Source organism: Lepidochelys kempii, chromosome 2, assembly GCF_965140285.1.
Source record: "Lepidochelys kempii isolate rLepKem1 chromosome 2, rLepKem1.hap1, whole genome shotgun sequence".
Classification (NCBI taxonomy): Eukaryota; Metazoa; Chordata; order Testudines; family Cheloniidae; genus Lepidochelys; species Lepidochelys kempii.
Window position 1 is genome coordinate 240,013,587 of NC_136381.1, and position 25,026 is coordinate 240,038,612.

General features: G+C 39.2%; 1 protein-coding gene across 9 annotated transcripts in view; it reads left to right on the top strand.

Moving 5' to 3' along the window:
* Positions 1–25,026, top strand: part of SVIL (supervillin) — a 149,317-nt gene that overhangs the window by 85,289 nt on the left and 39,002 nt on the right. For 5 of the 9 annotated variants that reach the window (XM_073334375.2, XM_073334382.2, XM_073334381.2 and 2 more), the window contains 7 exons: positions 1,707–1,768; positions 2,168–2,307; positions 4,277–4,520; positions 7,318–7,897; positions 9,415–9,619; positions 12,298–12,430; positions 15,643–15,690. In XM_073334375.2, coding sequence (XP_073190476.1) covers positions 1,707–1,768; positions 2,168–2,307; positions 4,277–4,520; positions 7,318–7,897; positions 9,415–9,619; positions 12,298–12,430; positions 15,643–15,690 — 1,412 coding nt within the window. The remainder of the gene's footprint in view (positions 1–1,706; positions 1,769–2,167; positions 2,308–4,276; positions 4,521–7,317; positions 7,898–9,414; positions 9,620–12,297; positions 12,431–15,642; positions 15,691–25,026) is intronic. The other 4 variants (XM_073334379.2, XM_073334378.2, XM_073334392.2 and 1 more) reach the window with 1 other exon arrangement.

Genomic DNA, 25,026 nt, shown 5'->3' on the forward strand with positions numbered 1-25,026 from the left:
CTGAAAGTGAGAACAGGTGTTCCCATTGCACTGTTGTAGCCGGTGTCACAAGATATTTACGTGCCAGATGCGCTAAAGATTCATACGTCCCTTCATGCTTCAACCACTATTCCAGAGGATGTGTAAATGCTGATGATGGGTTCTGCTTGATAATGAAGCAGTGCGCACCGACGCATGTTCACTTTCATCATCGGTGTCGGATGCCACCAGCAGAAGGTTGATTTTCATTTTTGGTGGTTCGGGTTCTGTAGTTTCCACAGTGGAGTGTTGCTCTTTTAAGATTTCTGAAAGCTCTACACCTTATCCCTCTCGGATTTTGAAAGGCACTTCAGATTCTTAAACCTTGGGTCGAGTGCTGTAGCTATTTTTAGAAATCTCACATTGGTACCTTCTTTGCCTTTTGTCAAATCTGCAGTGAAAGTGTTCTTAAAACGAACAACATGTGCTGGGTCATTATCCGAGACTGCTATAACATGAAATATACGGTAGAATATGAGTAAAACAGAACAGGCGACTTACAATTCTCCCCCAACTAGTTCAGTCACAAATTTAATTAACCCATTATTTTTTTAATGAGCATCATCAGCATGGAAGCATGTCCTCTGGAATGGTGGCGGAAGCATGAAGAGGCATATGAATGTTTAGCATATCTGGCACATAAATACCTTGCAATGCCGCCTACAAAAGTGCCATGCGAATGCCTATTCTCACTTTCAGGTGACATTGTAAATAAGAAGCAGGCAGCAATATCTCCCATAAATGTAAACAAACTTGTTTGTCTTAGCGATTGGCTGAACGAGAGGTAGGACTGAGTGGACTTGTAGGCTCTAAAGTTTCACATTGTTTTTTGTTTTTGAGTGCAGTTATGTAACAAAAAAGTCTATATTTGTAAGTTATGCTTTCATGATAAAGAGACTGCGCTACAATACTTGTATGAGGTGCATTGAAAAATATTTTTTATCATTTTTACAATGCACATATTTGTAATCAAAAAGAATATAAAGTGAGCACTGTACATTTTGTATTCCATGTTGTAATAGAAATCAATATATTTGAAAAGTAGAAAAACATTCAAAAATATTTAATAAATTTCAATTGGTATTCTATTGTTTAACAGTGTGATTAATCATGATTAATTTTTTTGAGTTAATCACGTGAGTTAACTGTAATGTGATTAATCGACTGCCCTAGTATAAAGCATTTGTTTCTAGGCCACAGTGAGGTGAGATATTGAGCCTTAAAATGGTTACTGGTCCTTCTGACTAGCAGTGTTCTCCTGGTACATGACTAGGGCTTAATACAAAATCTAAACATGGGCCAGTATAATTTTGATTTTATTTTATATGCTTATTAGAATGACATATCAAATTAATGCTAGTATGTAAAGTAACCGTCCAGAAGAAAAATCATTTTCCGTTCTTAAATCATGTTATAATATGCTGCACCTAGGAATGATTCTGATTTTTAAAAGTCAGTTTTACACTACTTCATGCATATGCATGATCACATTACTTTTGTTGAGCTAAACAGACCCTAACTTGCCCTGACATTTTACTGTTGGTCATTCTCTTGGTGATTCTGATGCTATTAAATATGCTTGTTCTTGAAGTTAAAAGGATTTCTGGACTTGGTCTCTGAAACACTTACTTACCTTTAGAGTGTAACATTTCAAATTCCTGCTATATCGTGTTGTTTGATTTCTGTAGATGAAGAAAAACTGGATGAACGAGCCAAGCTGAGTGTTGCTGCAAAGAGGCTGCTTTTCAGGGTAAATGTCATGTTTACTCAACAGAAATATTTTTGCACAAGGGTAACATCAAAAACCGTAATGCTACCTTACCATGTTTAATCTGTAGTTGCATTAGCATCCATATCCCAATACAGGTCACATAAATTTGCCCTGTTCTCCCCTATATGCGTGCTAGACATATTGTTTACATAGTTTTCAGGACACTATATGTCACCTGGAGATAGGTAGACATATATGTATATATAGAGAGCTGTATTTTTATCTCTTGGTACTGGTTGTCATAGTACATCTTACTGCCAATTCAGACAAGTCCATCCAAAAAATTTGACACCTGGCATCAAGGAAAGCCAAACAAACATTTGCTACACTAATTTATCTTCCTCTGGGTTATTGATACTGACCTGTATCTGATCCTAGGAAATGGAAAAATCATTTGAAGAAAAAAATATTCCTAAACCACGGTCAAGAAATTCAGCAATAGAGAGAAGATTGCGGCGTATGCAGGACAGGTCACGCACCCAACCAGTTACTACCGAAGAGGTGGTCATTGCGGCTACGTAAGTTCCACAAATGCATTAGCCTTGGCATTCGTTCAGAGATTAAATTTCATACCTGTGGTGTTTACAGCTTGGTAGTCAGAAAAAAGGTTGTTTGGAACCAACTTCCTTCAGAAACGTATGGGGAGAGGCTACGTAAAGATTGTTTTGGGGGGCAGGGGGCACAGAGCAGCATAAAACGCATGAACTATAATCCGGCAAAAGGCTGAGAAGTAATATATTTGAGGAGAGAAATTAATTACAGCATTGGTTTGTAAGCCAAGTGAAACAGATTTCTGCCTTGAGGCGGTCTGCACAATATGTTATGGAACATATTTGTATTGGAGAAAATCGGCAAACTCAATAAATCTCACATGAAAACAAATTTTTTACCCTCTCTGTTCACGCATCCTGTAACCCCTCTGAAAAATACAAGAGCAAGCCAGTTGTCAGAAGAGAATACATGCACATAGCTAATTACTAGAATTTGAAAACTGGTTTATCTTGTGAGAAACCAGCAAACTCTAGACAGAGAAACTATTTGTCTTAAGGTTTTAGTTCCTGGCATTATTTTGCAAAAGTTCACATTAGATAACTTGTAGTTGTTAAACATTGCTGTTTGATTTTGTCTTTTCTGTTAACACTTCATACAATGCTTTTCTTAATGCTTTTTTCTTCTCTCTCCTTGTGAATTTTCCTTCCCTTGGCAATTCTTTTTAAAGTGAACCTACCCCTGCTTCACGTACTGTGAATACCCACACTGTAGTGACAAGAATACCTAGCCCCACTGTAGTTAAGAGCACTGTACAACCTACCAGGTACTGGGGTGGGGAAGGGGGAACCTGCATGTTACATGGAGCACAAGGGTCCTGGATAGCAGATGCATCTTACAATCCTTGAATGCCTTATCAATGTGTCAAACAAGTCAATGATATTTATTTTAAGAATGTTTTAAAGATACATGTAACTTCATTTAGTTTTCTGCATGGTAAAATGTTAAATCTTTTTGCTTGTTAAGCATTTGACTTAGGACCTTTCTAACCACTATAGTTAACTATATGTTCTAGAGCATACATGTTTCCTATATGGAAGACATGAACTTGCATGCTGAAACCCTAGCAAAACCCCTCCTTGCTTTTTAGTTTTTTTTAAAAGTGCATTGTGTCTCTAAAATGAAAATACCAAAGCTAGTGGTGGTTGATTTCACAAGTAGTACATCCCTATTTGTCTTTCTCAATATATATTTTTAGCTTGCAGAATTAATGGAAGGATAAGAAATTGCACCACCTATAGGTGTAAGCATAAATTCCAGTTTGTTATAATTGCATTTAGTTCACAGAATGAGTTTTTGTTGTTACAGATATATACAGCAAACTGTATTTACAGAATACATTATAGAAAAATAATCAAATATCAAAGCACTTTAGAACTTGGATCTGTAACTAAGTTTAAGTGAAATGAGGTATACAGAGATGAGAACAATTATGCCTATATGAACAAACATAAACCTATATGCTGTCAATTTTGATCAAATTGCCATTAAAGTACTGCAATGGACTTCAAAATTACTATACGTAATTCCACTCAAAATTACCAAAGCAGAATTCTAGAGATATATACTAGCTCAAATTCTGAGTGTGCAGAAATTGAAGTATTTTCTAGTTCTATCAAGGTAACCTATAATCTTCAGTTAAATAAGTATACTTCTTGAAGTGAAAACTGCAGTTCTTCTGTTGCCTTTAAACAAGATGTTTTACCCCAGCCAAATAAATCTAGAAAGAAATTAACTCGTAATTTTTTAAGTCTGCAGCTGTTGAATCAAAATGCGTGATGCCAATGTTTTACACACTGTGTAACCACTTAAGCTGCTGTTTTATATTGGCTGTTATACTTTGTATGCAGTTCTCTTGGCTTCATATCAAGTTAAAATATTAAACCATAAACTCCTACAAAGAGGTTTTTTAATTAATTTTTCGTTCCACTGTTTCAGTTTACAGGCATCAGCACACCAAAAGACTTTAGATAAAGAAGAAATAAGAGAAGCAGTCGAGCAAGATCAGTCTGGAGAGCCAGACTCCTCCACCCTAAGCTTAGCAGAAAAGATGGCCTTATTTAACAAATTGGCTCAACCAGTATCGAAGACCATCTCTACACGGAGCAGAGGGGACATTAGACACAGGAGAATGAATGCTCGTTACCAAACACAGCCTGTCACGCTTGGAGAAGTTGAGCAGGTACTTCCAACTTTAACTTTTCGCCATAAAACAGGCTAAATTCAATTTCATTGTGAGCTCCCTTAATAGTTGTGCATGGAGGTCAGCTGTGTACTGACAACAGAGGTTATGGCATGTACTGCTGCTTACAGGAAAAAGCTTGTCAGGAAGCAGGCTCCTGGCACAAGGGAACATCATCCTGTAAACTCTTAATCTAGTTGTATTTTTTTAACTAGTAATTTAAGAACAGCAGCTCTTTCTGGTCTGAAAATTCATACATTGTTGTACCTTTCATAGTGCGTACAAGAAAAGATGTTCTGTTAGACTAAGCCCATCGTGTCAGAACAATTTTCCAGGCTGAAGTGAAGCAAACGCTGAAGCACAATGTGCCTAAAATATTTTGAGAGCTATTTGGAGCCCTTGTTTATGCACATTTCTTTATTAATGTTTTGTACGCTCCTTTGCAGCCAGTGTGTGTTTCTCTTACTTGTCGGGACGCTATTCTTGGTTGTTTCTGCATTTTTTCTCTATTTGGAGATGTTGATAAGATCTTCGAAGGCAGAGTTTTCATCAACTCTGATCACCCCTCCAATGGCAAATTAAACTGTGTACTGGGGTGATTTGTGCAGTGGAGTTTGTCTGCTGTGCAATGGACATTTTCTGCTTTGGACCTTATCCTAGCCACTGAATTGCAGAGGTTTTGCTGCAGAGGTTTGAGTACAGAATGGCCACACTGCAGTCCTGACTAGCATGAAAGGCAGCAGAAATGTCACCTGCTTAGTATTACCACATTGAGAATGAAATCACTTGAGTAGCTCAGACCTTATGGGTGCAAGGGACATTTCTACGTATTGTACATCAATTTGAGTTTAAATAAGCTGCTTGTTCTTGATTCTTGGACAGCATGGTGAGTGTTAAGAAGTCTACACCCTTTCCTCAAAGATCACGCCCCATTTTCTCATTTCACAAATGGCCATGTTCACTAATTTATCCACACTTTCCCTAACAGCAAAAACTTGAGCAATTTTAAAACAGGATGTCAGACTTCCCTGCTGCATGCTTCAATTCCACTTCCATTCACTCTCTATACCCAACCATGTGGACACAGAGCCCAACACCTTTGCTGACAGAGATGGTGTGGGAATCTGAGGCCTGGTCTACACTGGGGAGGATCAATCTAAGTTACACAACTTCAGCTACATGAATAACGTAGCTGAAGTCAATGTACTTAGATCTACTTACCGTGGTGTCTTCACTGTGGTCAGCTGATTCTCCCCCATTGATACCACCTGCGCCTCTTGCTCTGGTGGAGTCCTGGAGTCGACAGGAGAGCACTCGGTGATCGATTTATTGCATCTAGACTAGAGGCGATAAATTGACCCCCGCTGGATCGATCGCTGCCCGTTGATCCAGCGGGTAATGTAGACCAGCCCCGAGGAATGGAAATGGGACTGGAGCATGTGGGAGGGAAGTCTGTGATGGCCGTGTATTATAATCTGCAAAACTTTGTGCTTGCTGAACTTGATCTTAAAACATGGAAACACTTTAGGCACTGGAGCTGTGATCTTTGGCCTCGTCTTTATCCCAGCTAAGGAGGATGAACACATTTACCTGTAATGAACACACTATAGTGCAAATATCTTTTGAACAGATGAGCCAGTAGTGAACTGCGTAGATGGGGGGACTAGGATTTAGTTGTACTGGGGCAAAACACATAACAGAGAAGATTGTACAAATAAGCACTGCATGTGCATTACTAACAAAAGAGCTAAAATAAAATCTGCTGCATAAGAGAACGTAATTACAAAGTAGTAAAGATCTACTCATTAAAGCTTAAATCCTCTTCTTGTTGTTCTCCTCAACCTCTGTATCTGGTGACTCACTGCATAATCTGGCTTTTGAGAACCTGTGGACCTCTTCCTTTCTCTGGGAGTCTCTGAGCAAGTTCAGTGACATCAGCCTTGCTTTCCATTTTGGTTTAATCTAACATCACTTCACTCAGGGTTCCACTTCTTCTGTGGCGTTATAGAATTTGCATAAACATTTTACATTTTTAAAGGCAGTTTCTTCCTTCTATGTGGAGCCAGGAACTCCCTATGCATACTTAATAGGTCTAGTGCCATACCTGAAATGACTAGTGTCCCTCAATTTGTATAGAAGTGACCTGTATCAATTCCTGTGCAGCTTTATTCTCTTCTGGGCAGACAAAATTAAACCCTTTTATTTCAGTTTCACATGGACTGTTTAGTCTCTTAAACAATAGTATAACAAACTAGATAGAAAAGATCAAGAACATGCCGTGTTATAAAGGCCAAGTCATGTAACAGTTTTCAGAACAAATTAAGTATTTGCGAGGGGGGTGGGGATTCAACCTTTATATCACCGAAGATGCAAACACGCAGATTTGTAGCACAGGGGACTAGCAAAAGACAAACTTTGATGTTCCAAACATTTTCCAATAATGGTCTCATATCAGTGTCTTGTGGTTACTTGCATGGAGAAAGACATGTACTTTTTCCTCAGTTGAGGGGAAGACAAACAGCTTGCTACTGAAGATGCTAGCATTTTGATCATCTATGGAGTTGTTTCTTATTTACGTGCTATTCTGTATTATGTCCCCAAGCCAAATTGTAAGGACATGATTCATGCCTTCATTATCTGTTCCCCCTATATATTTAGATAGCACCATACACTTGCACAGGCAGTCGTTCCTTGCATTGAAGAGCTTATAAGAGGCTTATAACCTTGTACTTGTGAATTACTATTAGAGCTCTGTTGAAGGTCACACTTTTTTCAGTAATGGTTTTATTATGTATAGGTACAAAATGAAAGTGGAAAAATTACTCCTTTGTCACCTACTGTTGTAACATCAGTGTCAACTATGGTGTCTGTGATTTCTCCAATGTATGCTGGGGATCTGCATGCGAAGTCAACTTTTGATGAAAGTGTAAGTGCTACCAGTAAACCAGATTTGAGATTCCATTCTTCAGTAGAGAATGCCGATACTCCAGTAAAAGGCATACTGAAATCAGAACATTGGCAGCCTTCAGTGGAAGCAATGGAAAGCAAACAAGCATTGAGGGAGCATGAAGAGGGAGAGACAAACAGATTCTTAGCATATGAAGATAATGACCTCAAAAAGTACAGCTCTTCTGAAGAAGTAACCACACATCCTGTTCTTAGTAAAACAGAGGACTACCACAAAGATACAAAATACACTTTCCCAAGAAAGAGCAGTATGGAATTGTTTACCCAACAAGCACTTTTACAGCCTGTGGAACAGAAGGAATTTGTTTCTGATACTATCCTGCAGGGTAAACAGGAAGTCAAAGAAGGACAGTTCTTGGAGAAAAAGATGGAGTTGGAGAGTATCTTGAAAAGCAAGACCTTGCTGAGAGGTACAGTAAATAGTTGCTTTCATTGTGGATGTCTGACATGACCTGGAGCTTTTTCTAGCCTCGTAGTGTGATTGTTTACCAAAATAGAAAATTAGTTGTGTATCTTTAAGCCTTTTTTAAAAAGTGATGAACAAATCTTGTAGAGTTTGAGGTTTTTGCAACCATCTGAGTTTCTTTAGTTTCCCAGACTTAGTTTGCATTCCTCCCCCCCACTTTTTTTCTTTTTAAAAAAACTTTTAAAACTCATTGGTCTTCAAAGGTGAAGGAAAATGTTGCTTTTAACTGTCTTAATTTAAATGAAACAAGCACAGAAACAGTTTCCTTACCTTGTCCAAACTTTTTTTTAAACTTTCCCTTTTTGTATACAATGTACAATATGGAAATATAACTTATTTTCCTTACATTTTCACTTGTCCCTCTCCTCTTGTCTCTTCAAGGTGATACGTAAAACCAGTCGTATTTGAAGTAGTAGAACTTTTAATCCAATGATGTTTGTGTGGATTCAGTATTAGATAAAATAAGTTCGCCTGTCCGTACTTAAATGGCTTCTTGGCACATGATCAGTGCAATCCAGGACACTCTAGTAATTACACAAACTCTGCCTATATTATTGAGTTTGAATTGTAGAAGATTCTTAGATTAAATTGGTTTGCTTCTGTTTTATTAATGGGGAAAATTTGGCCCCTGCATTGTTAATGTGTTGTCTTCACTCTGAAGTTGTTCTTTAACTTCAGAATAAATGAAACTCATCTCAGAAGACAAAAATGCCAGAAGGGCCTCTTTACTATTCCCATCCAGCACGCATTCAGCATAGTTAATTTCCCAGACAGTATTGGGAAGAGAGAGCACTAGAGTAGCAGCAATTGTCCCTATTCCATTGTACCTCAGAGCTATAGTGTGCCTGTCAAGTTTTCAAAAAGAAAAGGAAGGTAATCCATATCATCCATTCTTCAGTATTGGGTTTTCCCATTGTACATGTTTATAAAGAGATTTTTTTTCTAAGCTGTTTTGTTGATACATTCTTTTGTAAAACCCCTCTTTTTCTTACAGATGTCCTGATATGCACTTTCACTCCATATCCACTTACCTGCAATTCATTTTCTCTCTCCTTTCCTCTCCCCCTGCCTCTCTACCATTGCCTCTTCCAGTTACACTTCTCCCTCCACTTCCTTGATTTTCTCTCTTCCTTTCCCATCTTTGGTCCCTTCTCTCTCCTCCCGTTGTTTCTCTTGAGATGGGAGCTGGAGCGTGAGTTCTGCCTTCTTCAAATGAAGGGGACCTTACGACCCTTTTTAATCAGTGCAAGGTTGAGATTTTATAGTGAGCACACTACCCCTGGGGTAATAGTTATTTTAGAATTCTTAATTCTAGTCAAATAATTTAGCTAGGACGTTCTTGTCAGTTAAGGTAGTGTATGATCTGAATGTTAAATAGCAAATCGGCTGGTTCCTGGTTAATAATATAAGAAATGTTTGGTTACAGCAGTAAGTGCTAATTCTGCACTTCTCAATACACAGACCATGTTGAGCCTACTTCTGAACTTGGCGCGACGGCAACACAGAGAGTAACGGTGGTATCCTATGGACAGCAGGAGGCTTTTGAACAACTAGAGGGAAAATTCTATACGAATCCCTGTGAGTTGTTTGCTGCTGGAGACAACAAAACAGAAACAACTGAGGACACCCTGGACACATCCAGCAAAACACTGTCCATTAAAGAAAGGTAATTTTGATCTCTGCATATACTCCTTTATAAGATCATGGTGTACACAGGATCATTTGTTTGGGATTGTTTTTAAAAAGCTACATGTGTGCTAATGCTCAGATTCTTTACTTGTCAAACAACTAAAAGTGAAAACATGTAGCTCATCTGTCTGACACTAGACTTGTAAAAAAAAGTAATTAAGGAAGCAAGTAACTCTAAATGGATATTTTAGGTACCTTTTGTGCTAGTGTATTTAATAAATTTTCCTCAGGTTTTACTTTTACTTGCAACACAAGTACAGTAGAAAATTATGACTATTTTGTACTGTACAGTAATCATGTGCTTTTTGATCTGGAGCAATCTGTTTTAATAAGCAGGCTATTGATAATTTAGCAGTAGAATCTGTGTATAAAGTGTTGGTCTTTGCTTTAGAAATGTGTACGTGGCTTCAGTTCATTTTAATTTAGGAAACTGCTGTATGGGATAACATTTAAGCATCTGTGTGGAAATAGGAGTGTTTACAAGCTCGTTTTCAAAACCCAATGACATGTTGAAATAAAATATAAGGACTATCCTATGTCTGTAGAGCACCTAGCATGATGGTGTCCTTGACTACTATTTGCAATGGTCATAAAAATAATAAGAAGATGTTAATTTAACTAAAACAGAATAAACAGTTCGAGACTGAGTTCAGTCCTCAACTGGCATAAATGGATAGCGTTTTAATTGGGTCAGTGAGGGTATGCCAGTTCACAACAGCTGGAAGACCTGACTCTATTCTCTATTTATCTCTAGTGACAGTACATTGAGAAACAAAAAAAGCCAGTGAGGTTATCAAAACATTGTGTTCCCAGAAATGTTTCCATGCTGAATTCATTTGGACCCTCAAGTTTGGACACCCAAGTCAAGGTTTTCAAAAACAGGAACCTAAAGTTTGGTTCCTAAATGCATTTTCAGGCACCTAAATACATGGCATAGTTTTCTACTTCATTTACTTCAGTGGGAATGATTCATCTCTCAATGCAGTTATTCTCAGACTTTTTCCTTCCTTCCCTGCGTAGTTGGAAGGCAAGTTTGGTGTGGGGGGTAACTGTAATTATCTCATTTTAAAAACCAGCAAGTCGCCACATTTTATGGTTCAAATTAGACAATACAAGTTTAAACTGCTGAACTTGCTGTAACATGATCAGGGATCAGGAGCCCTCTGTTTTCTTCATTTTTAACAGCATATCCTTCATGTAAAGGATCTGTAAAGCCAAAGTTACTTAGTGGATGCTGAGGGAAGGGAGCCAGGGGGAAGCCAAGTCCTGGCACTTGGATAAGAACAACTGATGGCATATTTTTAATATCCCATAAAATCCATACTTTCTGAAAGCTACAAACTTCACGTTAATGTACTTTTGGTGAGCTAGGGTAGAAATCTGGGATTTTCCCATATTTTCCCCTCCTTTTTACTTATCACTGTCCACTAGTGTCTGCAGAGATCCCCCTATGCAGTTCCCCTTCCAGTAGAATAGAGCCTATGCCCTCCAGTGACAGTCAGCACTTCTTCATACTTCAGCCAGAGGTGGTTGCTCATGAGTAAATATAGTAGTTGCGAAAGCTTCTGCTGGTTTGAGAGAGAACTGATTCTGCTGGTGTTCTCCATTTTAAATGTAAGAGCTTGTCTACACTTTCCAGAGGATCGAGGCGCAGTGATCGATGCGTCAGCGGTTGATTTAGCGCGTCTAGTGAAGATCCGCTAAATCGACCACAGATCACTCTCCTGTTGACTCCCGTACTCCACCAGATCGAGAAGAGTAAGGAGAGTTGATGGGAGAGCGTCTACCGTCAACATCGCGTAGTGTGGACCCTGCAGTAAATAGATCTAAGTTATGTTGACTTGAGTTACACTATTCATGTAACTCAAATTTGCACAGCTTAGATCGACTGTTCCCTGTAGTATAGACAAGGCCTAAGGAATATCTCTCAAACCAATTAAATCTTTTAAAGCTGGAGAAACTTAAGTGCAACCACTGAAGTATGACTAGTTACTAGTGCTTACATGCGACTGTGATAGGCACTAAGATACATATGAAACACTCCCTATTTCCTAGGTGCTTACCTTGAAACTTCCAGTGTCCTAGGCCAGGTACTGACTGAAAAACTAGGGAGTTGGGTGGCTGCTGGACAAACTTGCCTCCTTATTGCATTTCAGAAAACATAAAAATCTCCTTAATACATTGTCAAGTGTAAAATACAAAATGTCCAAATAACATCTTTGATATTTTGTCTTCAGGCTTTGGGCTCGTTTCCATGGCAAGCCAACCTGTGAATCTACAGCATGCCAGTTTGCCACTCATTAACGTTCTTTGTAAACACTGCTGCAGCACAGCGAATGTCCTGAAATGCAGTGTAGTGCCCTGCTGTACTAAGCTGCACTGTGGGAATTTCACTGCACCGTACCAGTGTTCATATGGCAAGTTGGTATCCTGTAGATTCGCACCTTGGTTTGCCATGCAGCAACTCGTCATGTAGACAAGCTCTGTGTATGTGTGTTTTGAGTTTCACGTGGCTAGACTAATCGTAACACATTTAGAAGCCTAGTCAGAGGCTTACTTAAAAACGTCCTGACTAAAACATTCTTGAAATGATGCAGACCGCTTTCCTGGGTAATGTTGAAATATGCATGGTTGACATATTTTTTTCCTTCTTAGGCTGGCACTGTTGAAGAAGAGCGGTGAAGAAAGCTGGAAAAGCAGGCTTAACAAAAAGCAGGAGTATGGGAAAGTGTCAATCACTGAGCGTAGCGCACAACTGCAAGAAGCTGAGCAGTTGTTCAAGAAGAAGGTAAAGCTTCCTATGATAGAAAAAGTATTCCTCTGCATTGGAGATGCATCAAACTAGACAAGCATGCCTAACATTGGCTAATGACTACAGCTTGTAGGATTACAGCCATCCTTAACTTGCTTCAGGGTTTATTTAAAAAAAATTCTGTGTCACAAGAACTCTTAAATGGGAAGTTGTCTTGTTGACTGTCTGCTGCCTCAGTATTTTCAACATTGGGCAGAGTATATTTTCATCAGCAGACTACCAAGAAGTAAATGGGCTTTTAAGATTTTGAGGGAGGTTAAATAATTTCTGAAACATTTGGATTTCACATGTTCACAAAATCAAGAACAGATTTCAGCTTAACTATTTAACTTACATGAATATTTTTTGCTATTTAATATAAAATGGTTTTAAGATCTTAAGTTTAGGGATTTTTCTAATGAAAAAGCTTTTAAATCTTTGGGTGGCCTTTTGCTGTCTTCATGCACTGAGAAGCATTTTCAGTATTTCTGATGGAACCAAGGATTAGTTGTTAAAGTGAAAATATTAGAATACCCATGAATTACTTCTCTTTTTGAGTACCTTATATAGTCCTGGCTGTTAGTGGGTGTCTTGCTTATAATATGCCCTTTATCAGTTGGGACAAGAATCTTTGTTTCATTAGTTAATAATAAAAATGTTGTTTTTATTAAATAGTCAGTGCAGGTACCCAGCCAACAGTAGAATATATCTCGTATTCCTATCAATATATGAATAAGAGTAGGGTTGGTGATCAGTCTGTCCTTACTGAAATAACTTTTGTTGTGTCTGAGTACCTGAATCATAAGTGAATGTCTCTGAAACATCTGTTACCTGCACAATAAGACTAAGAAAAGAATCAAAGAATCATTTGTAGCTGTATTTTTCCTCTGTAGACTATTTATTTTTAAAATATGCATTGCATTGCATTGCATGGTTGATAAAGCAAACTTCATTTGATCTCCCAGTGTAACAGTTCAGTCTCCAAAATCACCACCTTTAAGGTCACACTGGTAACATCCTCCAGATGAAAGCAACCTAAGAGAATCACCAATGAACTTAAAGTAGCCAAGCTAGTGTAAATCCAAAAATAACATTCTTGCAGATGGCTCCCCAGCAGCTATCAATGAGCATATCATTCCTGACTTAATTCAACTCCAGGCCAAAATAAATTTGAAGTGCTTTGAAGTGTGTTTAGGCCTGGATGTGATCATATTAGCAACTTGTCCCCAGCAAAAATTGAGTGTCCAGGAGTTGCACAGTATTAGCCTCAAAATAGGCAGGAGCTATGCTGAAAGTTTATCACTCCCAGCAAGCTGCTGGTGAAACCTGGGCCTACCTGAATGAAGACACAGTACAAAAATCTGACTTTGTGGCAGCCTTCCTTGTACCGCAGCATTTGATGATTCCCAGTACTGACATCAGTGATGCTGGTAAACAAAGCAATTTAAACAAAGCTTCACTAGAAGTAGTTTGTGTTTCTAAAGGTATTACAGATCCCTAGAATACTGTCTGACTCTGTAAAGTTTTGAAATCACTTTTAACCTTAATGTCTTCCATTAGAATCTACTGTGAATGTTGTTACTAGCTGCCATTTTGGCTGCAAGGCCAGTTATCAGTAAAACTGTCCCGATTCCGGAAGACCACGAAACAGTACTTCACTCTACAAAACAACTGTGTGTTGGGTATAGCTTGGATTCTCCTTAAAAGGTGTACAGTCTGTCTGGATTTGCAAGAGTATGGGAATTGTATTGACTGCTAAGCTTTGAACTAGTAAAGAATACAGTCTTTGCTTACTAGAATCATGTCTCAACAGAAGGGAATCAGTTACATTCACGGCACTTGTTCTTATTCAGAATAAGGCATGGATTTTCCAAATGCTACTGATTTGTCCAATTTTACTGATTAACATGCTTGGATGCAGTTTTAAAGAGCACGTGGCACAACTTACTAACCTTGCTTTAGAGGACTTGATTATTGTCTCATGGTGTGTAAACATGTAAGTTATCGAGTTTGTCAAAAGCCTTTTAAAAAAATAAACCAGGCAGGTAGTAAGATTCAAATTCCACAAATTAGCATGCGTGCACTAACTTTGTACAGTCAATAAGTTTTAATCAAAATGCTTAAATTATCGATAGGTAGGTAGTTGCCTACAGATGAGATCTTTCCAATACTCCAGAAATTAAGTTTCTTATAAATGTTCCGGTAATTTACATGTAGTTTAAAACTTTGAAGATCCACACAGTTCCAGAAGAACTTGCCTTCATGTCCTCAGATGAAAGAATAATACAGAGAGGAAATGATAAAATGGAGGAGCTTGATAAGCTCTGGAAGAGTTAAGGTTTACAAGAAGAAAAGTAAACATTTTTTAAAATAAACTATCCTAGTGTATTCTGTATATGTTTATTTTATGTTGAAATTTGATGTGAGGATTTTTAGTTCTTCATGTGTACTGTGGAGCCTGTTCATACAATTTATAGAACACCCTGTATACTAGTAGATTGCCTGCATAGTTCCCAGCCTGATAAAAAGATGAAGTGCTTTGACATACGGAATCTAAATTATTTAGAGGGATAACAGATTGGATTTAGTATGTTGTTGTATCAGTCTATCAGGTTGGATAATAGGTCATCAGTTTTCAGGGGGATGGAAGGTTGTTTCCCATGAAAAATAAAAACACAAATTAAAACCTTTCTAGCATAAAAAGCACAACATTTTACTAGAATGAAAATTCCTACGTCATAGCCATTTTAAGTGTAAATCTACTTAGCGTCTCAGATTAGTGTGTGATCTCCCCCCACCACCCCAACTATGTTGCAGTAGTTTTAAAACAGTGAATCAAGTTTGAAATCTGTTTCGTTCCCACAGCAAGTTCCTGCAAACTTATATTGTAATCTGTTACATTGCTAAAAGCATTTGTTTACTGTTGTCATGATTCGGAATTACTCTGAGGATGACACTTTTAAAACCCTGATGGGGAAAGCCTTTTAATAATAAATAATAAATAAATAAAGCATGTGTGCCTCCAGACAAACAATTTCTCTCTTGTTTTGGTAATAAGAGATAGTTATGCATCTGCTGGATGTGCATGCACACAATTCTAGTCACTAGAATGTGAAGCACTAGTCACTGGAATGTGAGTGAGCTGCTCTCTAATGAACTGCATGTTTCCAGCGTTCTGTGCAATGTTTCCTGTTTGTTTTAACCTGTAGGAAGAAGGAGGAATTACAGATGATAATTCCGTGTCTAATCAGCTTTGGGTAAGCCTGACTGTACTGTTAGGAGTTATTCTAGACTTTGGCTAAAGTAGTGAATTCGCTTTTGCTGGGTGCTGGGTGTTCGTATTTCCCTCCAGACGTCTTTCCAATTTGTATTCAAGTTTTAGAAAATGTTGCTTCATTTTATCTGGAAGATACATGGTTCCTTATTCCAGTAAGGGCTGAGGACACTTCCAGTGGAAACATCCATCTTGCGATAGGCATGCTTCAGTAATTTAATGGGTCATGAAAGCAGAGACCATTAAAAACATCTGAGTGTGAAAAGTGTTTCTCCTGTGTGTGCAGCTCTGTTTCACATCAAATGGCTGTGATATTGTCACTAATTCGTTTAATTACTGCATGAAATGTCGGTGGTAAACATGCTGTAATATGAAACTTTTTCTTGCACTGACTTTTCAGTAGGGAAAACGTTTCTAAAAGATTAGGGTTGGAATTGCAATAAGTAAATTCTTTTTTTTTTTTTTTAAAGAAATCACTTGATTTTTCCTCCATTGTCTGACAAATCATTTCCTTCCCCACTCTAATTCTCTTGCTGTGCTTTTGCCCCTACCATAGGAACCTGTCTATGCTTCTACTTATTCTCCTGCTATGCCTGTTGCCCATAAATTTCATCCTTTTGTACCTATTCATCAGGTGAGCAAAAACTTGCACACTTTTACATGGTTGTTGGAATTCCTGATCACTTAAGAGTACTTAGTTATGTGGGGAAACTACTATGTATTCTGCCTAGTAAATACTTCTAAAAAATGTACCATAAGAAGTCCCAATACTACATACTTTCCACCAACATAAATTCCATTAGTATTTTTATTAAACTACATTTCTAAAAATTGCATTTATCTTTTCGATTACAGATGATAACTAAATCAGGCTAAATACAATCTGCCCAAGAATGTTAGTGTGTTCCCTTATAGTACCATGAATCATTAGAAACTCACTAAATAGGATTATGAATGGAGTAATTCCTAAATGCTAAGCATTTTTGCTTCTTACAATAACTGCAGTGCATCGTGCATCTCTTTGAATTAAGTTTCTATGAAAAATATATATTAAAAAAACTGATCACATTTCAATTCATTAAATGATCAAAGCAGTCTGTCGTAGATGGTTTTTATTTCATGCTCTGGTTTCCTCCAGAGATGTTTTTCCTACGTTGCATTCACTACTCTTTTGTTCTAAAAGATTTTGTTAAGGTTGGTACATCCTGCTTCTGTTTTCTGCCTCTCCTGTCTTTCCTCACTCTTCTGTTTCTCTTCCTTTAAGGTCAGTAGTTCTAGTTTGAGAGCATCAAGCCCCCTGGTCTTTGATGAACAGCATCCTTGGAGATGGAAGGTGAAATATTGCATAAACTTCCTGTTTTAGTTGAAGGAGGAGTGAGACAGAAAATAAAATGATTTTAAGACACATTCCCAAAGCAAATTAACATAACCAAATGGATGCTTTGGTTGCTAACAGCATTCTTTTGCTGTTCTAGTAAATGTTAGGAGTGAGTCATATGACATTGCAAAATATAACTTTATAAAGGAATTCCAGGTCCATATTCCAAACAAGTTTTAAAGAACTAATTTAAAGCAGTTAATAGTTAATGAGGGCTTATAAAGTAATTCCCTTTCTCTCAGCCTCTTATTTAACCAGCGAAGTACAGCAGTCAGAGTGAGCAGAACCGGAATACCAGCCCTCCTTCAGAAGAGATTAGCGAAAAATGGGAGTGGGGGGGTGGGGAAAGAGGACTGAACGTATAAAATAGAGTTAAAAGAAATCTGAAAGAAAGTGAGGGAAGGAGCAAGAACAGTTAATTTGAAGGTCTGAACAGCTCTGGCAGCTTTGGTCTTGTTTTATATCATCACCCTGTCCTCTACCTCCCAGCACGGATCTATGGCTGCAGCATTATAGCAAAACTTTTGGGCTTTTCTCCAGATTAGGTACTAGTTGCAGCATGTGCTGTGATTGTCATACTTAAAATATATGGCTGTAGTATGGCTGCATGCCTTTGAGTAAGATACATATTACTGATAGAAAGAACAAATGAGAAACTGTCCACACACATCTGGAGTTTCTAAATAAAGCTTCACATTGACCATGACCCATACCACTTTTATTAGCTTTTCATGACTATTTGTATGAATGAAGTTTTGTCTGTACCAATGGTTTACCCAAAATAAAACCTCTGATTTTGGGCCTGCCGCTGAAATTTGCTAAAAACTAGTTTTGTGACTATATTAAATTCATAATTTATAAAGAAGGCATCTAATAAGGCAACAGATACATTAACCTTTAACCTTAGGTACCTGTAATTCTGTTCAGATATTGGACTTGTAACATCAAATTTTCAAGGTATACACAAACTGTTTGCTGCAAGGGCAGTCTGCTTGGTGTCTTTACAAAACATTAATCAAATAACTTCAAATAGCAAACAGTCTAATAAAAATGGTCTTTTGTTCACATCTGTGAACAGGAAAAAGGGCTATGTTACTATAAAGTCGCATAGGAAACAAAAATAATTCTCTCATGCGCTACATACTTTGGAAGCTCTGTTCCTGCTGTTCTCTGCTTTACAAGCTAAACTAGCACCTTTCTTCCTACTCCTCTGCACAATTCACAGCATATAGTTTAAAGGAACTTTTTGTTCTTTTGAAAATGACATGTTTTGATGTTTCCTCTCTCTTCATTCAGTCTCTTCCTTTCAGGCAAAGACAATCCTAGTGGTTGCCGTCCTTAACTACAGTCCCTTAATTCTCTCATCTCTGGCATTCAAACATACATGCAGCCGTGTCACGTTGGGCTGTGTTCTCGGAAGGCAAGGAGGGACATGATGGGGATGGGAAAATCCAGTGTTGCAGGCAGTGGAGCATTTACTTAGCTGTAAGCCATTCTTTCCTATGAATTGGTACTGAATAAATGTCCAAGCACAACATGTTCTGGAGCTGTGCTGCTGTAGATTTTAATGCAGAAGGGACCGTCATGATCATCTAGTCTAACCTCTGCAGGAGGTTAAGCCTCCTTTAGTAGTTCCCGCATCACGCCTGTAACTTGTCTTTTGAGCTAGAGCATATCTTTTAGGAAGATATACAGTCTTGCTTTAAAACCTTCAAGTGATAGAGAATCCACCACATCTCCATGCAGTTGTTCCAATAGTTAACCGCCATCACTATTTAAAAATTTTACCTTAATTTTAAGTCTGAATTTGTCCAGTTTCAGCTTCAACCATTGGGTCTCATTATGTCTTTTTCTGTTAAAGAGCCCCCTGCTAGCCAAAGTCTCTTCCCATGAAGGTACTTGTGTACCATGATCAAGTAACCTTGTAAACTTCTCTTGAATAAACTAAATAGATTGGGCTGCTTTATCCCTCATCAGAAGGCATGTTTTCCAGATGTCAAATCATTCTCCTAGTTCTTTTGTGAACCATTTCCAATTTCTCAACATCCTTTTTGAAGTGTGAAAACTAGAACAGGACACAATTTTCCAGCAGTGGTCTCACTAATCCCTTATACAGATTAAGGTACCGTCCTACTCCTACTTCCCCCATTTATACATCCAAGGATTGTGTTAGCTGTTTTAACTGCAGCAACATGCTGTGAATTTGTGCTCCATTATTTATATACCATGACCTCTAAGTCTTTTTCAGAGACACTGTTTTCAAGGATACAGTCCCCCATCCTGTTCTTTGTTCCTAGATCTGTGATCTTGCATTTGACTGTTAAAATGAATGTTACTCAAATGAGTCCTCCTTACCAAGCAATCAAGGCCTTCTTACCAAGCAATCAAGTGTAAATGACCTGTCTCCTCATTATGGGCCAAGAACAGATTCCTGCAGCAACCCACTAGAAATACCTCCATTGAATAACTACTTCCCATTTACAATTATTTTTTGCAATCTATCTGTTAAACAGTTTTAAATCTATTTAATATGTGCTGCATTGACGTTTGTATAGTGCTAACTTTTTCAGAAGATCATGCATGCCTGCGTCAAATGCCTTACAGAAGCTTTAAGTATATTATGTCCACACAGTTACCTTCATCAGGCAAACTTGTGATCTCATCAAAAACAATAAGTTCTACATGCCAATTTAAAAATGCTTAATACTTGGTGTTTTACATCCTCCCTCATTAGTGATGAAACAGAAATGTTCATTATTACTAGAAGATTTGAATTCATGATCCTGCTTTTTTAATACAAAAGAAATATTTATTGAATATTTTACCGTTTCTGCATCCTGGTGGATAACTTTATTATCCTCATCTACAGTTGGATCTATACCATTGCTTTAGAATTTAATTTGTTCCAGGTATATTTTAAAGAATGTCTTATTGTTTTTAATGCAACTGACTGAAGATTTTTTCATTGATACCTTTAGCTTACCTTATCAATTGTCTGTATTTCCTAAATACTGATTTGTACTCATTGCTATAAGTTTCTCCATTGTTCCATATTTTTTATTTTCTATTGCTGTCTTCATCTCCCCTCTTCACTAGGATGTTTTTAACCAAAGAAGCCGTCTTCCATGCCTGGAATTGTCTTATTTGGGTCTCTAAAAACATTAATTCCCAATTATGATTCACATTTTTGTTTAAATATTTTCTCCCACTCATTTTTGCTCATAATAGTTTTCAGCTTTGGGAAATTGGCTTTTTTTAAAGACTAAGTGTATATGTGTGTCTATATTACTGGTTGATAGTATATAAAATCAGATCATGAACACTTGCATATGTGTAACCAACAGTTTTTAGTTCAATAATCAATTAATCTTTCTCCATCAGAATGAGCTTGAATATGGAATTACCCCAAATTGGTTGCAATACTACTTGTGTTGGAAAATTATCAACTATAATTTTAGAAACTCCAAAGATGTTTGACCAGAGGAAACATGAAACTTCCAACATATGTCCCCCAGATTGAAATCCCTGATGACATATTTCTTTCTACACATTATGGATAAACGTTTAAGGAGCTGTTTATCCAGGTCCCTTGTCTGATGTGGTAGTCTAAACTCACCACTACCCCCATCTTGAGATTTTTCAGTACACTGATCCATAAGCATTCCTGTTTCTGCCCTTGTGAATTTTCAATAGCCAAGAAGTACAGGTGCTGTCTTTCAGCCAAAATTTAAAAGTAAACCACTTGGGGTTTGTTTGTTTTTTTCAAAAAGCCATTTGATTTTCCCCACACAAAGAAGGTTGAGTTAATGCCAGAGTTCTTGCCAAATTACAACTTCATATTCAATTTGCATATAAAATCCCCCTTGTGGTTTCAGTAGGATATTCATATGAATATTTATTTCCTGTCCAGATCTCCTATGGAATGTTGCTCTGATCTAGGAAACCAAAATTCACTCCAGAGGTGGCTGCACTTCCTGTGGGGGGTTGAGAATGTTTCTTTTAGTTTGTAAAGTATTCTGGGGTCCTTCTGGTTGAAAAGGTCATTGTCATTCCTTGATGGTGGGTCAACTGGCAGCACCCAGGCGGAATTCAGCCCATGGGACAATTCCATATCCCCTCCCCTCCAAGGCCTTCCAAGGTTGCCTCCCGCAGCAGCGGCTGCCTGGAACAGAGCATTTGCACAGTGAGTGAAATGGTGCTCTGAGTGGTGGGAGTCTGCTATAGACCACCGGACCAGGGGGATGAGGTGGATGAGGCTTTCTTCCAGCAGCTCACGGAAGCTACTAGATCGCATGCCCTGGTTCTCATGGGTGACTTTAATTTTCCTGATATCTGCTGGGAGAGCAATACAGTGGTGCATAGACAATCCAGGAAGTTTTTGGAAAGCATAGGGGACAATTTCCTGGTGCAAGTGCTAGAGGAGCCAACTAGGGGGGGAGCTTTTCTTGACCTGCTGCTCACAAACAGGGAAGAATTAGTAGGGGAAGCAAAAGTGGATGGGAATCTGGGAGGCAGTGACCATGAGTTGGTTGAGTTCAGGATCCTGACACAGGGAAGAAAGGTAAGCAGCAGGATACGGACCCTGGACTTCAGGAAAGCAGACTTCAACTCCCTCAGGGAACGGATGGGTAGGATCCCCTGGGGGACTAACATGAAGGGGAAAGGAGTCCAGGAGAGCTGGCTGTATTTCAAGGAATCCCTGTTGAGGTTACAGGGACAAACCATCCCGATGTGTCGAAAGAATAGTAAATATGGCAGGCGACCAGCTTGGCTTAATGGTGACATCCTAGCGGATCTTAAGCATAAAAAAGAAGCTTACAAGAAGTGGAAGGTTGGACATACGACCAGGGAGGAGTATAAAAATATTGCTCGGGCATGTAGGAATGAAATTAGGAGAGCCAAATCTCACCTGGAGCTGCAGCTAGCGAGAGATGTTAAGAGTAACAAGAAGGGTTTCTTCAGGTATGTTGGCAACAAGAAGAAAGTCAAGGAAAGTGTGGGCCCCTTAATGAATGAGGGAGGCAACCTAGTGTCAGAGGATGTGGAAAAAGCTAATGCACTCAATGTTTTTTTTGCCTCTGTCTTCACGAACAAGGTCAGCTCCCAGACTGCTGCGCTGGGCATCACAACATGGGGAATAGATGTCCAGCCCTCTGTGGAGAAAGAGGTGGTTAGGGACTATTTAGAAAAGCTGGACGTGCACAAGTCCATGGGGCCGGACGAGTTGCATCCGAGAGTGCTAAAGGAACTGGCGGCTGTGATTGCAGAGCCATTGGCCATTATCTTTGAAAACTCGTGGTGAACGGGGGAAGTCCTGGATGACTGGAAAAAGGCTAATGTAGTGCCAATCTTTAAAAAAGGGAAGAAGGAGGATCCTGGGAACTACAGGCCAGTCAGCCTCACCTCAGTCCCTGGAAAAATCATGAAGCAGGTCCTCAAAGAATCAATCCTGAAGCACTTACATGAGAGGAAAGTGATCAGGAACAGTCAGCATGGATTCACCAAGGGAAGGTCATGCCTGACTAATCTAATCGCCTTCTATGATGAGATTACTGGTTCTGTGGATGAAGGGAAAGCAGTGGATGTATTGTTTCTTGACTTTAGCAAAGCTTTTGACACGGTCTCCCACAGTATTCTTGTCAGCAAGTTAAAGAAGTACGGGCTGGATGAATGCACTATAAGGTGGGTAGAAAGTTGGCTAGATTGTCGGGCTCAATGGGTGGTGATCAATGGCTCCATGTCTAGTTGGCAGCCAGTGTCAAGTGGAGTGCCCCAGGGGTTGGTCCTGGGGCCGGTTTTGTTCAATATCTTCATAAATGATCTGGAGGATGGTGTGCATTGCACTCTCAGCAAATTTGCGGATGATACTAAACTGGGAGGAGTGGTAGACACGCTGGTGGGCAGGGATAGGATACAGAGGGACCTAGACAAATTGGAGGATTGGGCCAAAAGAAATTTGATGAGGTTCAATAAGGATAAGTGCAGGGTCCTGCACTTAGGACGGAAGAACCCAATGCACAGCTACAGACTAGGGACCGAATGGCTAGGCAGCAGTTCTGCGGAAAAGGACCTAGGGGTGACAGTGGACGAGAAGCTGGATATGAGTCAGCAGTGTGCCCTTGTTGCCAAGAAGGCCAATGGCATTTTGGGATGTATAAGTAGGGACATAGCGAGCAGATCGAGGGACGTGATCATCCCCCTCTATTCAACATTGGTGAGACCTCATCTGGAGTACTGTGTCCAGTTTTGGGCCCCACTTTACAAGAAGGATGTGGATAAATTGGAAAGAGTCCAGCGAAGGGCAACAAAAATGATTAGGGGTCTGGAACACATGACTTATGAGGAGAGGCTGAGGGAACTGGGATTGTTTAGTCTGCGGAAGAGAAGAATGAGGGGGGATTTGATAGCTGCTTTCAGCTATCTGAGAGGTGGTTCCAGAGACGATGGTTCTAGACTATTCTCAGTGGCGGAAGAGGACAGGACAAGGAGTAATGGTCTCAAGTTGCAGTGGGGGAGGTTTAGGTTGGATATTAGGAAAAACTTTTTCACTAGGAGGGTGGTGAAACACTGGAATGCGTTGGCTAGGGAGGTGGTGGAATCTCCTTCCTTAGAAGTTTTTAAGGTCAGGCTTGACAAAGCCCTGGCTGGGATGATTTAATTGGGGATGGGTCCTGCTTTTGAGCAGGGGGTTGGACTAGATGACCTCCTGAGGTCCCTCCCAACCCTGAGATTCTATGATTCTCTGCAGCACAATCAACGTGTGGAGACAAAATGGCATCCTTCATGAAGCGTGACCTCTCAAGCACGATACGTGATAGGTCATGCCATACACAGGATGCAATGTTGTAGAGCTAGTCTTCCTCCAGCATATGCAGTAAAGAGCAGCACTTAAGTATAGTAGCAGAGGATGAAGGAAGGTAGCTGGTGAGCTGCAGCAGCAGGAGAGTAAAGGTAGCCCTAACCAGCCCTTCCTCCGATACCCACACCTAGAGCCCAGTCTCCTGTAGCATTCAATCTAAGGTAGTGAGGACTGACTGGTTTCTCTCAAGTGCAAGGGAACAAGTAACTGTAATGGCTGCTAGCAATAAGAGAAAAGTGAATGCAGAGAACAGAGCATTTCAAGGTAAATGGGAAGAAGTCTACTTGTTCATTGAATGTAATGGATCACCACAATGTCTCGTGCACTTGGAAGTGATAGCTGTGTTGAAGGAGTACAATATCAGTTGACATTAGAACACACTTCACAAGGCAAAATGCAAGAAGTACCCTGGAGAGTCACTCGCCGCTCTAGTTAAGGACTTGAAAAGTAAACTTCAAAAGCAGAGAAACATACTGATGAAACCTGCAGCTGTACTAACTTCCAGTCTGGCTGCCCCTTACAAGGTGTGCCTTGAGCTAGTGAAATGTAAAAAGCCTTTTAAGGATGGTAATGTGTAAAATGTATGCTATCAAGCTGGCTCATCCATTTGGGAATGGAAAAAATGAGAGAGAATTTTGAGTGTGTCATTGCCTCAGCATACAGTAGCGAGGAGAATAAGTGACATGAATGATCCTGTGTCCTCAAAATTGAAGACAGTTGGTGAAAATTGTAAGTGCTTTTCATTAGATTAGTTCCAGACAAGAGTGCTGACATCGGTGATATCAGACATTTATTGCTTTTCATCTGAACCATTGATGAGGATCTCTTCATGCATTAATAGTTACTGGAGCTAGTTCCAAACAAGTGCAGTACAAAGGGAACAGATATTTACTAGTTTCTGCTATGAGCAGATATGGTGGCTTCCAACAGTGCTGCTGCATTGTCACAGCTAGTGCACAAGCAACGATTGGCAGTAAAAGTGGATTTGTAGGTTTGCTGAGAGAAAATGGAATAGGAAATGGAGGAAGTTTGTGGGAAATCTGTTAAAATTAGTGTGTGATAACCAGTGTAATACAAACAGT